The 8658-nt window shown below is 27.6% G+C and overlaps 5 protein-coding genes across 7 annotated transcripts; 3 read left to right on the top strand and 2 right to left on the bottom strand.

The window, feature by feature from the left end:
- Nucleotides 1-434: 434 nt before the first annotated feature.
- LOC129610965 (elongation factor Tu, mitochondrial) lies at nucleotides 435-2706 on the top strand. 3 transcript variants are annotated; one of them, XM_055523818.1, is made up of 5 exons: nucleotides 435-664; nucleotides 770-1060; nucleotides 1115-1348; nucleotides 1414-1785; nucleotides 2013-2706. In XM_055523818.1, exons 2-5 carry the CDS (start codon nucleotides 877-879, stop codon nucleotides 2570-2572), a joined length of 1350 nt encoding a protein of 449 aa, XP_055379793.1. In that variant the 5' UTR covers nucleotides 435-664; nucleotides 770-876; the 3' UTR covers nucleotides 2573-2706. The 3 variants fall into 3 exon arrangements, with proteins under 3 accessions (XP_055379793.1, XP_055379795.1, XP_055379792.1); XM_055523820.1 differs by having other exon boundaries at nucleotides 743-1060; XM_055523817.1 differs by having other exon boundaries at nucleotides 435-1060.
- On the bottom strand, nucleotides 2589-3348 carry LOC129610966 (uncharacterized). The gene is made up of 2 exons (XM_055523821.1): nucleotides 3221-3348; nucleotides 2589-3144 (listed from the first exon to the last, which is right to left on the bottom strand). The coding sequence occupies exons 1-2, from the start codon at nucleotides 3262-3264 to the stop codon at nucleotides 2718-2720; spliced, it is 471 nt and encodes a 156-aa protein (XP_055379796.1). The 5' UTR covers nucleotides 3265-3348; the 3' UTR covers nucleotides 2589-2717.
- A 66-nt stretch (nucleotides 3349-3414) lies between these two features.
- LOC129611182 (DNA polymerase epsilon subunit 4) lies at nucleotides 3415-4064 on the top strand. Its single transcript, XM_055524176.1, has 2 exons — nucleotides 3415-3701; nucleotides 3776-4064. The coding sequence occupies exons 1-2, from the start codon at nucleotides 3480-3482 to the stop codon at nucleotides 4034-4036; spliced, it is 483 nt and encodes a 160-aa protein (XP_055380151.1). The 5' UTR covers nucleotides 3415-3479; the 3' UTR covers nucleotides 4037-4064.
- Nucleotides 4065-5374: 1310 nt separating this feature from the next.
- On the top strand, nucleotides 5375-6519 carry LOC129611057 (protein LZIC-like). Its single transcript, XM_055523981.1, has 3 exons — nucleotides 5375-5515; nucleotides 5569-5704; nucleotides 6053-6519. The coding sequence occupies exons 1-3, from the start codon at nucleotides 5430-5432 to the stop codon at nucleotides 6329-6331; spliced, it is 501 nt and encodes a 166-aa protein (XP_055379956.1). The 5' UTR covers nucleotides 5375-5429; the 3' UTR covers nucleotides 6332-6519.
- Nucleotides 6438-7768, bottom strand: LOC129611056 (NADH dehydrogenase [ubiquinone] 1 alpha subcomplex subunit 8). The gene is made up of 4 exons (XM_055523980.1): nucleotides 7529-7768; nucleotides 7151-7326; nucleotides 6750-6840; nucleotides 6438-6693 (listed from the first exon to the last, which is right to left on the bottom strand). The coding sequence occupies exons 1-4, from the start codon at nucleotides 7655-7657 to the stop codon at nucleotides 6562-6564; spliced, it is 528 nt and encodes a 175-aa protein (XP_055379955.1). The 5' UTR covers nucleotides 7658-7768; the 3' UTR covers nucleotides 6438-6561.
- Nucleotides 7769-8658: the final 890 nt, after the last annotated feature.

Genomic DNA, 8658 nt, shown 5'->3' with positions numbered 1-8658 from the left:
AAATAACTGCAATGATTTGTTGTAAATAATTTTGTGTGAAAATTATAATATTATACATATTACATTTTATTATCACGTGAAATGGAATACTTTAAATTTAAATTCAAAAATACAATTTTTGACAATTTGCAGGTTTGTTTTCCCATCGATTTTCGGTCACAATGATTAAAGACAAAAATTAGGCTGAATTAAATAGTAACTTAGTAAGAAATAAATTTTAACATAATATTAAAATACTTTGACGTCGTCAAAAAATACTCGATTTTTTTTTATCAAATTATTTTAAAATTAGTCTGAATGGTTTACTTTCTGTTAAAATAAACTGATTTTTTGAATTATTTTATGATTTGTCTAGTGAAGAGACCTAGAATCATTTTAAAGATATCTCCATATGAATTTAAATTGAAGTAATATCAGGTCAATAATGTACTGCAGTATAAACATTTCCAGAAAATGTTGATGCGTTGCAATTCAGTTATTAAATTTTCGAAATTTACAACATTTAGTTTAAAGTCGATATTTTAAAATATCTAGATAGCATTGATTGAAGTTGAGAAAATCTAATCAAATACTGTACAATTGGATTGCATTTAAAAAAATGAGAATTCTAAAAATAATACTGCTTCTATAACTTTTCGAAGTAGTTATAGAAGCAACTTAAAAGGTGCGATAAAGAATAATAAGACTATTATTTTTTATAAAAGGCTTTTATAAAAGGCTTGTAAAATAATTTTGTTCTTAGATTTTATTTTGACTTACTACATTTCAGTTTCATATATAGAGCATGTTTCAATAATAAACATATAGTCATGATGTATGCACATATGTCTGCACGTATGTAATTCACATTGGGTAAAATTAAAGTGTAAATAAAAAATGGCAAAGGGTTTAGTATTTTCTTGCAGATATTTTTATAAATTACTTAATAATGACACTTCATTTCTTTTCAAAACGACATTTAATAAAAATAAGTTTAATCAATTTAATTTATACCAACAATATTCTCAGCAAAATGTCAAGATTAATATAAATGTTGGGACAATTGGGCATGTTGATCACGGTAACAAAAACAAATATTTTTAAAATTGGTAATGGATTTACGCATATTATGTAGGAAAAACTACTTTGACAGCAGCTATTACAAAAGTTTTATCAAAAGAAGGCTTAAGTAATTATGTTCCCTACGACGAAATTGATAAAGCGCCTGAAGAAAAATCAAGAGGAATAACAATAAATGCTTGTCATGTAGGGTACAGTACGAAAAACCGTTCTTATGCTCATACAGATTGTCCGGGTCATGCTGATTATATTAAAAATATGATTTCTGGTGCTTCGCAAATGGATGGTGGTAAATATACACTAAAAACAAATTTATCCCTTATCGCTTAGAAAAAAATTATAATCGTATTCCAGCTATTTTGGTTGTTGCTGCTACTGATGGGCAAATGCCTCAAACTCGCGAACATTTACTTTTAGCAAAACAAGTTGGTATTGAAAAAATAATTGTGTTCATTAATAAAGCTGATCTAGTAGACCAAGATGTTTTAGATTTAGTTGAAATAGAAATGAGAGAGTTGTTGTCAGATTTTGGTTTTGATGGTATAAATACTCCAGTTGTTTGTGGTTCAGCATTGTTAGCTTTACAGGATGATAATTCAAAGCTTGGTATAGATTCAATTAAACATCTGTTAAATACAATCGATGAATATATTCCCACACCAAAACGAGATTTGGAATCACCTTTTTCATTACCTATAGATAATGCTTTCACTGTCCCTGGAAGAGGTTAGTATTATTTACATAACATAAATAATATGTATGTAGATATTTATAATGTCATCATTAATATCAATTTATCATCATTTCATCCATTATTTATGATGATATTATAATATCATCATTTATATCAAATTTGATCATTAGTAAAAATGAATCACAACCATTAATATTATGTAATTGCTTCTAAATATGTGTATGTACATAACAAATAAATTTTGCAAAAATACTTCTAGGTACTGTGGTAGTAGGAACAATAAAAAAGGGAACTTTGCTAAAAAATGCTGAAGCAGAATTATTAGGTTTTAATGAACAGATCAAAACCACTATATCTGATCTTCAAGTTTTTAAAAAAAGTGTTCCCAAAGCTCTTGCTGGTGAAAATGTAGGGGCTCTTTTAAGAAACATTAAAATATCTGCTGTTCAAAGAGGTATGATATTATGTGCTGCTGGATCAGAAAAGATATCAAATCATTTCCATGGTTCTATGTATTTATTAACAAGAGGTGAAGGTGGCCGATCAAAACCATTAACATCTAAATATATTCAACAAATGTTTAGTCGTACTTGGAATATCCCAGCACGCATAGATTTAATGAATGAAAACTCGATGCTAATGCCCGGTGATCATGGAAATGTCAAAATAACTCTACATAAAAAAATGGTAATGACGGCAGGGCAGCCTTTTACTATTAGAGAAAATGAGAAAACTGTTGCAACTGGAATTATAACAGAAAGAAAAGAATCTGTAAATTTACCGATGAATAAGTTATCGAAGCTTCAGTTAGTTAATTGAATTTCGTATCCAAAAATATAGATTAATTTTTTATTTACATCATACATAGGTACTTTTTATTAAGCAATCATTATAGAAATCATATTTTAAAAGAAATTTGCTTAAAGTAAATATAATAAGTTATTGTAAAAATAGCATCTTTTTCCTAATTTAAAGTTTTAATATCTATACCAAGTTCAGTTAAACGCTGTTCAATCGCTTTTACGTCTAACCCGTTATCCTTATTATATCTGTAACTAATAATAAGTTGCGCTTCTTCAAGGCCACTTATATGGTCAAATAAACTCCCTTCTAGTTTCTTATCTATATCATTTTCTTCTCGCAAAATGCAAAAATATATTAGAAAAACTGCGACACTTGCAATAACAACATACGGTTGGTACCATAACATTTCATCAACATGTCCGCTTCTAGTATCTTTAGCATGCCATGATGCAGCTTTGCTTCCTAAAAATTGAATAGGCTGGTCAGATTCTTCACTTTTCTTTGCATTCGATGTGGGCAACTTTGTCGGAGGTGCAGAAGCACAAATTTTTGATGAAGTTATACTTCTAGCAAACCTGTTAGGCAGTCTGTAAGAATTATTTATACGATTTATATAATGACAGTAACAAGTTTATCTAAGAAAATAATTTTGAAAAATATTACCGGCTCCCTATTAATTTCGCTGCGTTAAGTAAAATTAAACTCATGATTTACTTATATTGCGAAATCAGAAGCAAAATAAAAAAAGTAAAAATCTTTGTTTTTTTTTTATTTTTATTTTGACATTTATAGTTATGTGACAGTACATATTAAAGACATCAAACTAAACGTCATAACAGAAAACAGAAGGTAAACAGTCAAAATAGTCTGTATTATATAAAATTTGGCGCTATTAAAAAACAAAATATTTAACAATTCGAAGATGGATAGCGAAGATTTATTTGATCGTCAAGAAAGTGAAGAATTTAATATAGATGAACATTTAGGTCATGACAAACAGGAAAATGTAGAACAAGGTGATCAAAAATTAGATGATAATTTAATAGACCAAAGTAAAAATAATACGGATGGGTTAATGGAAGACACTGAAAACATTGAAGATGCTTTGAATGAAGAAAGTGCTGACCCAACAGATAAACAAAGCGCATCTGCAAACAAAAGTAATAGTTATATATGCTTTATAAAATCGAAAAAATAAAATATTATTTTTTAGATAAGGTTCACGAACCGAAACTGATTCAATTACCATTGTCTAAAATTCGAGCGTTAATGAAATTAGATCCAGATCTTCATTTAGCATCTTCGGAAGCTGTGTTCTCTGTAGCTAAAGCAACAGAGTTATTTATAGAAAGTTTAGCGAAGGAAGCTTATTCCTTTACTGCACAAAGTAAAAAGAAAACCGTCCAGAAAAAAGATGTGGACTTAGCTATATCATCGATAGATAGTTTAATGTTTTTAGAAGGTTCAATGAATTTTTAAAATTTGCATTTTTCTAGGGGATAAATAAATAAACTATATAGGAATATATATAATTTATTTTCATTTAAGATAATATTCTTGCGATAATAAGATATGCCAGTTGCAGTTGTATTAATTTTTTGGTGAAAAAACGCTTTTATCTTGAAAATGTTATGGTGTCTGCTATTTCGCCTGAATATATACAAGTCAAAATGTAATTTTCACAATCTGAAATGCAACAAAATTAAAAATTTATTCAATTTAAACTATTTGAAATTGAAATTTTGTTTGAAAACCTTCTTTAATATTTTGTTTGTGCTAAGAAATGGGCTGAATGATAAAGCTTTAATCTTAATTAATGAGAGAAATAACTTTTAATCTTAATTATATTCTTTACAATAATTAATATTATATTTTAATACTACAGGCTATAGTTTCAGAGCAAACTCAACTCAGCTAAAAGCTGTTTAAAGGAAAGTAAAGTGCTTATTTAAACATAAGGTTAATTCGTTTTCAAGCTAAAAGCGTTTTTCTTGGAAAAAAAATGGGGCTATACCATTTTAACTAAAATTTTTGTATGATACAAATAATATATACATTAGATAAAAAATACATTAGGTTTCTGCAAGCAGGTAGTGAATTTACTTGTTAGTAGATTTACTTTAGTTAAAATTTCAAGTTTAAATTTTTATTTCTATGTATAAATTTTGTCCGTGCACGGGAGATTATATGAGCGATATTTCTCCTGTCTTTCGGGAGGGGAGTCAGTATTAAGATCTGTATATTCAATTCTATTGTTTATTTTGTTGCTAGCATCGTTGGACAGTTCCATTTGTAGGATAAAGCTGAAAATTAAAAGCTCTGGAATTTTCCTTCAAAATTTAATACATTTCAGTAAAAATCTTTAAGATTCTTTTATTTTTTGATTCAAATTCAAAAATCATTTCTTAAAAATGTCGACTGATTTTTAGAATGACTATTTTAATAAAAAATTACTAATAATTTGCAAGTCATAGCGTTTAAAATTAATAAAAAGCATAAATCGCGACCATTGTGTGAGTTTATTCTTTTTATTAAAATCTTTAAAGTCTTGAAAATCTTTGAAATTCAAATTTTAATCAATATCTTTTTGCTATATTCCCAGGGGATTTAGTTTTATTTCCTAAAATAAAACAATTTTTAAAGCCTCTGTTTGTTAAATTCTAGAAAATTTACCATTAGTAAGCTGAAGGCAGTAGTAACGGTGTTTTAAATTCAAAATTTCAATGTTAATTTCGGACCATGTGAATTGAAACAGTTGACAGAAATTGTTATGTATGTACATAATTATATAGAATATTTTTTAAAGCAAACGTAAACAAAATAATTTATGTATGCATGTACAAATTAAACAAACTTATAGCACAGAGAAAAAATGTCGGCTAATGAAAAATTGATACTTAATTTAGAAAAGCAGTTAGAACGACTTGTTGAACAACTTAAAGATTTGGAAGACTGCCGGTATTTGAATAAAAGTATTTCATTATAACTCTTCTTCAAAATACAATTTTTAGAAGTGAGCTTTCTGAAGATGAATACAGTCTGTTGAAAAATGAAACAGCAGAACAAATTAAGGAATTTGAGGCTACTTTAGATCGTCTACAAAAAGGGAACGTTACCTTAAATAGTAAATTCTCTGTGATGAAAATTGTAAGTTGATGTGAAAAGAAAACTTCCTTTTATTCGTAATAAAATACTTTTATTTTTCGCTAATATATTTCGTGCGCTACACACGCACTTTATCAAAGCTGATTTTCTTCTCTGAAAAAGAAAATTACCAATTAAAAAAAAATTATATTTCGGAAAAATTATCAACCATTGAAAAAAAAAAAATATTTTGATTGTAAGTTGAATTATTTGAAATAACATACAAGTCCTTAATCCACATATGTATGCACATACATATGCATGTAGGAAGGTATCTACCCATAAAAAATTTATGTTTAAAGTCAAAACATAATTTTAATAGATTTTTCATTTGTAAATTTATAATTTTAGGCTATTCGCAAAGCAATATCATCAGCTTTTAACACAAAAGACATGATTCAAATGTTTGGCGACCAAAGTTTAAATGATCTTGAAAGGCAGTTAGTACAGATCGAAGAAGATTATCATTTAAAAAAAATCGATCAATCAGCTTTCGAAAAACATAAGATTGATATATTGAAACAGCTTCAAACTGAAGGGGCAATAATATCTGAAATCAATTTAAAATTTTTAAAAGATCGACAAGACCAACAACTTTACCAAAGGTTGGAACAAATTAATGAAAATTAAGATTTGTGCAAAGGGACAACACCATTCAGGCGGGCTGTATTTTGAACGCACATAATTTAAATCAAAGTATTTTTTTTAAATCTAAATTTTGCAAATTTTCTTCACATACTATTGACTAAACATTTTGTATTTTTTTAATTTCAAATAAAATTTTACTACGATATTTTTTTAATGTGAAACATTTTAAATATTGTTTTAATATTTAATAGAAAATTTGAAATAATATTCATTTATTCTAGCCAATGGAATCGAGAACCATATTTGGCTGGTTTTCTTTCAAAGTCATCTGGTAGTTTAGGTGTAGCATCCCCATATACGACCTTTTCTTTTGGTGGAGGTGCTGGACGATTAGAATGATGAATCTACAACAACATAAATTTTTTTAGGTTTACATTATTACTAATAGCTATTCATTTACCCTTGCTCGGCAGAAATATCCATAATCTTCTCGGTCTAGCCCCATTTTATCTTTCATACATTTATCAAAAACACCCTGTGTAGTACGGCATCTAAAAGAATTATATTTTTTCAGAAAATTATGAAAAGTAAAAAAAGTATGCATGTTTTAAATAAAAGCAAAATTGGTGTATATATATATGTATATTTTCACTCATATTTTCGTAGGTACTTTACTTGCACACAACTTTGATATGTTAATTCTAAAGAACAAGAATAGGTATACAGGTACCTACAAAAACAAAATCAAATAATTTTGTCTAAAGAAGCGAATTTTTTAATTTTTCTATAAATGTAGTGCCATATTGATTTTATTTAATTTACATTAATGTGAACCTTCTTACATGCAGTGTTAATACTTACAGCGAAAATTGCTGCTTTCCACTACTTTTATCTATACAGTTTGCATATTGCATAAATTCTTCAGCACAACTGGCCTTTACCTGTCTGAAGAAATTTAAAGCACAGTTTGTAACAGCCTTACCTTCTTCAATACACTTTCGGGGATCGTTTAGTTCTTGTCGACATAACATAAACTCCTATAAATTTACAAGTACATATATTTCATATATTGTTATACATAGATTATTTTTGCAATAGTAACTAGGTTATGAGTTAAGTGGAATACTTATGTAATGAATAATTGATGTGAATACTATTCATCAAACTTAAATTCATTTGAAAATGTTTTTAAATTTGAAGATTTAAAATTTAAAGAGAAAAAGAAAATGTAAAAATTACATTATTTTGAAATTCGCAAGCTTTTCCTAAATGAAATGCACCAGCTCGTAGGGCTGAACTAGATAAATTAACTTCCGGCACTGTCAACTCCTCATCCGATGGAAGTGTTGTTTTTAGAGTAACAACCATATTTCCAAGATTTAATAACTTTTTTTATGTTATGTATTTAGTTTAAAATAAAAAAAAAATTTTTTTTAATATTGGATTTGAGGTGGAATGACAGCTCCAACTAAATAAAAAACATATGTTGCGGAAAGAAACAAAAAAAAAGAAAACGCTGTCAGAAAGTTTCATTACCATCGAATCAGAACAGTTAATAATTTCGAGTGCCTCTAGTGTCATTTTACTAAACCTGTTTCAATATGATACTCTCATGCGGATCATTCGTTTTTGCCAATGTAAAGTCAAACTTGGTTGGTAAGCTGAACATTTGCATAACAGAAGAGAAAAACCATATCAGTGCTGCCAGCTGTGTTAAAATTAGAGACACCTGCAATGTTAAGTCACCTAAAAACTTAATGTTTTTTAAAAGTCAAAAGTTAAAAATTTAAATTTTTCGAATTTTAAAATCATGTAAATCTGAAAAGATTATAAATAAAGTTGACATTCATGAGAAAATTTTTCATATATAAAAAAATAACTAATTCTAGTATGGTTTTAAGTCCCTGTAACTCAGGACTTGCTGGGTTGTAAGTATTATCTCCATATAAAAGTTACCTACTCACGAGGGTCTTTACAATGTCATATATCAGTGATCTTACATAAGTAAAAAGAGACAGTGCATATAACGTAAAATTAAAATAATAAGACAAATGTTTAAAGTTAAACTAAGTTCTACATTAACTTTCTTTAACTTGAACCACTGTTAATGACGGTCATGAAGATATGACTGTCAATAAATAAGTATAATGTACATAATGGAGAAATATAAACATTAACGTTTGGTAATTAGGCATTAACATTACGTAATGGTAATGGTTTTCTCAGTTCTTTTGTTTTTTTTTTAATTCCTAACTTTTATGTTATAGATTTTTAATCGACATACATATGAACATAGGTACATCTCGATTTATGGTATTAAACCTTTCAGTTTTATTTTTTAGGTAAAATTAACAAAGTTTTAAGGTAGT

Source organism: Condylostylus longicornis, unplaced genomic scaffold (assembly GCF_029603195.1).
Source record: "Condylostylus longicornis isolate FDR11 unplaced genomic scaffold, ASM2960319v2 ptg000048l, whole genome shotgun sequence".
Taxonomy (NCBI): domain Eukaryota; kingdom Metazoa; phylum Arthropoda; class Insecta; order Diptera; family Dolichopodidae; genus Condylostylus; species Condylostylus longicornis.
Note: the sequence above shows the minus strand (reverse complement) of the source record. Positions and strands in the feature narration are given on the sequence as shown.

Coding starts and splice junctions, on each gene's coding strand:
- LOC129610965 (XM_055523818.1), top strand. CDS start 877: ATGGCAAAGGGTTTAGTATTTTCTTGCAGATATTTTTATAAATTACTT. Junction 1,349..1,413: donor TGCTTCGCAAATGGATGGTG/GTAAATATACAC, acceptor ATCGTATTCCAG/CTATTTTGGTTGTTGCTGCT. Junction 1,786..2,012: donor TTTCACTGTCCCTGGAAGAG/GTTAGTATTATT, acceptor AAATACTTCTAG/GTACTGTGGTAGTAGGAACA.
- LOC129610966 (XM_055523821.1), bottom strand. CDS start 3,264: ATGAGTTTAATTTTACTTAACGCAGCGAAATTAATAGGGAGCCG. Junction 3,145..3,220: donor GCGAAATTAATAGGGAGCCG/GTAATATTTTTC, acceptor TAATTCTTACAG/ACTGCCTAACAGGTTTGCTA.
- LOC129611182 (XM_055524176.1), top strand. CDS start 3,480: ATGGATAGCGAAGATTTATTTGATCGTCAAGAAAGTGAAGAATTTAAT. Junction 3,702..3,775: donor ACCCAACAGATAAACAAAGC/GCATCTGCAAAC, acceptor TTTTTAGATAAG/GTTCACGAACCGAAACTGAT.
- LOC129611056 (XM_055523980.1), bottom strand. CDS start 7,657: ATGGTTGTTACTCTAAAAACAACACTTCCATCGGATGAGGAGTTGACA. Junction 7,327..7,528: donor CTTGCGAATTTCAAAATAAT/GTAATTTTTACA, acceptor GTAAATTTATAG/GAGTTTATGTTATGTCGACA. Junction 6,694..6,749: donor GATATTTCTGCCGAGCAAGG/GTAAATGAATAG, acceptor ATGTTGTTGTAG/ATTCATCATTCTAATCGTCC.
- LOC129611057 (XM_055523981.1), top strand. CDS start 5,430: ATGTCGGCTAATGAAAAATTGATACTTAATTTAGAAAAGCAGTTAGAA. Junction 5,516..5,568: donor AAAGATTTGGAAGACTGCCG/GTATTTGAATAA, acceptor TACAATTTTTAG/AAGTGAGCTTTCTGAAGATG. Junction 5,705..6,052: donor AATTCTCTGTGATGAAAATT/GTAAGTTGATGT, acceptor TTATAATTTTAG/GCTATTCGCAAAGCAATATC.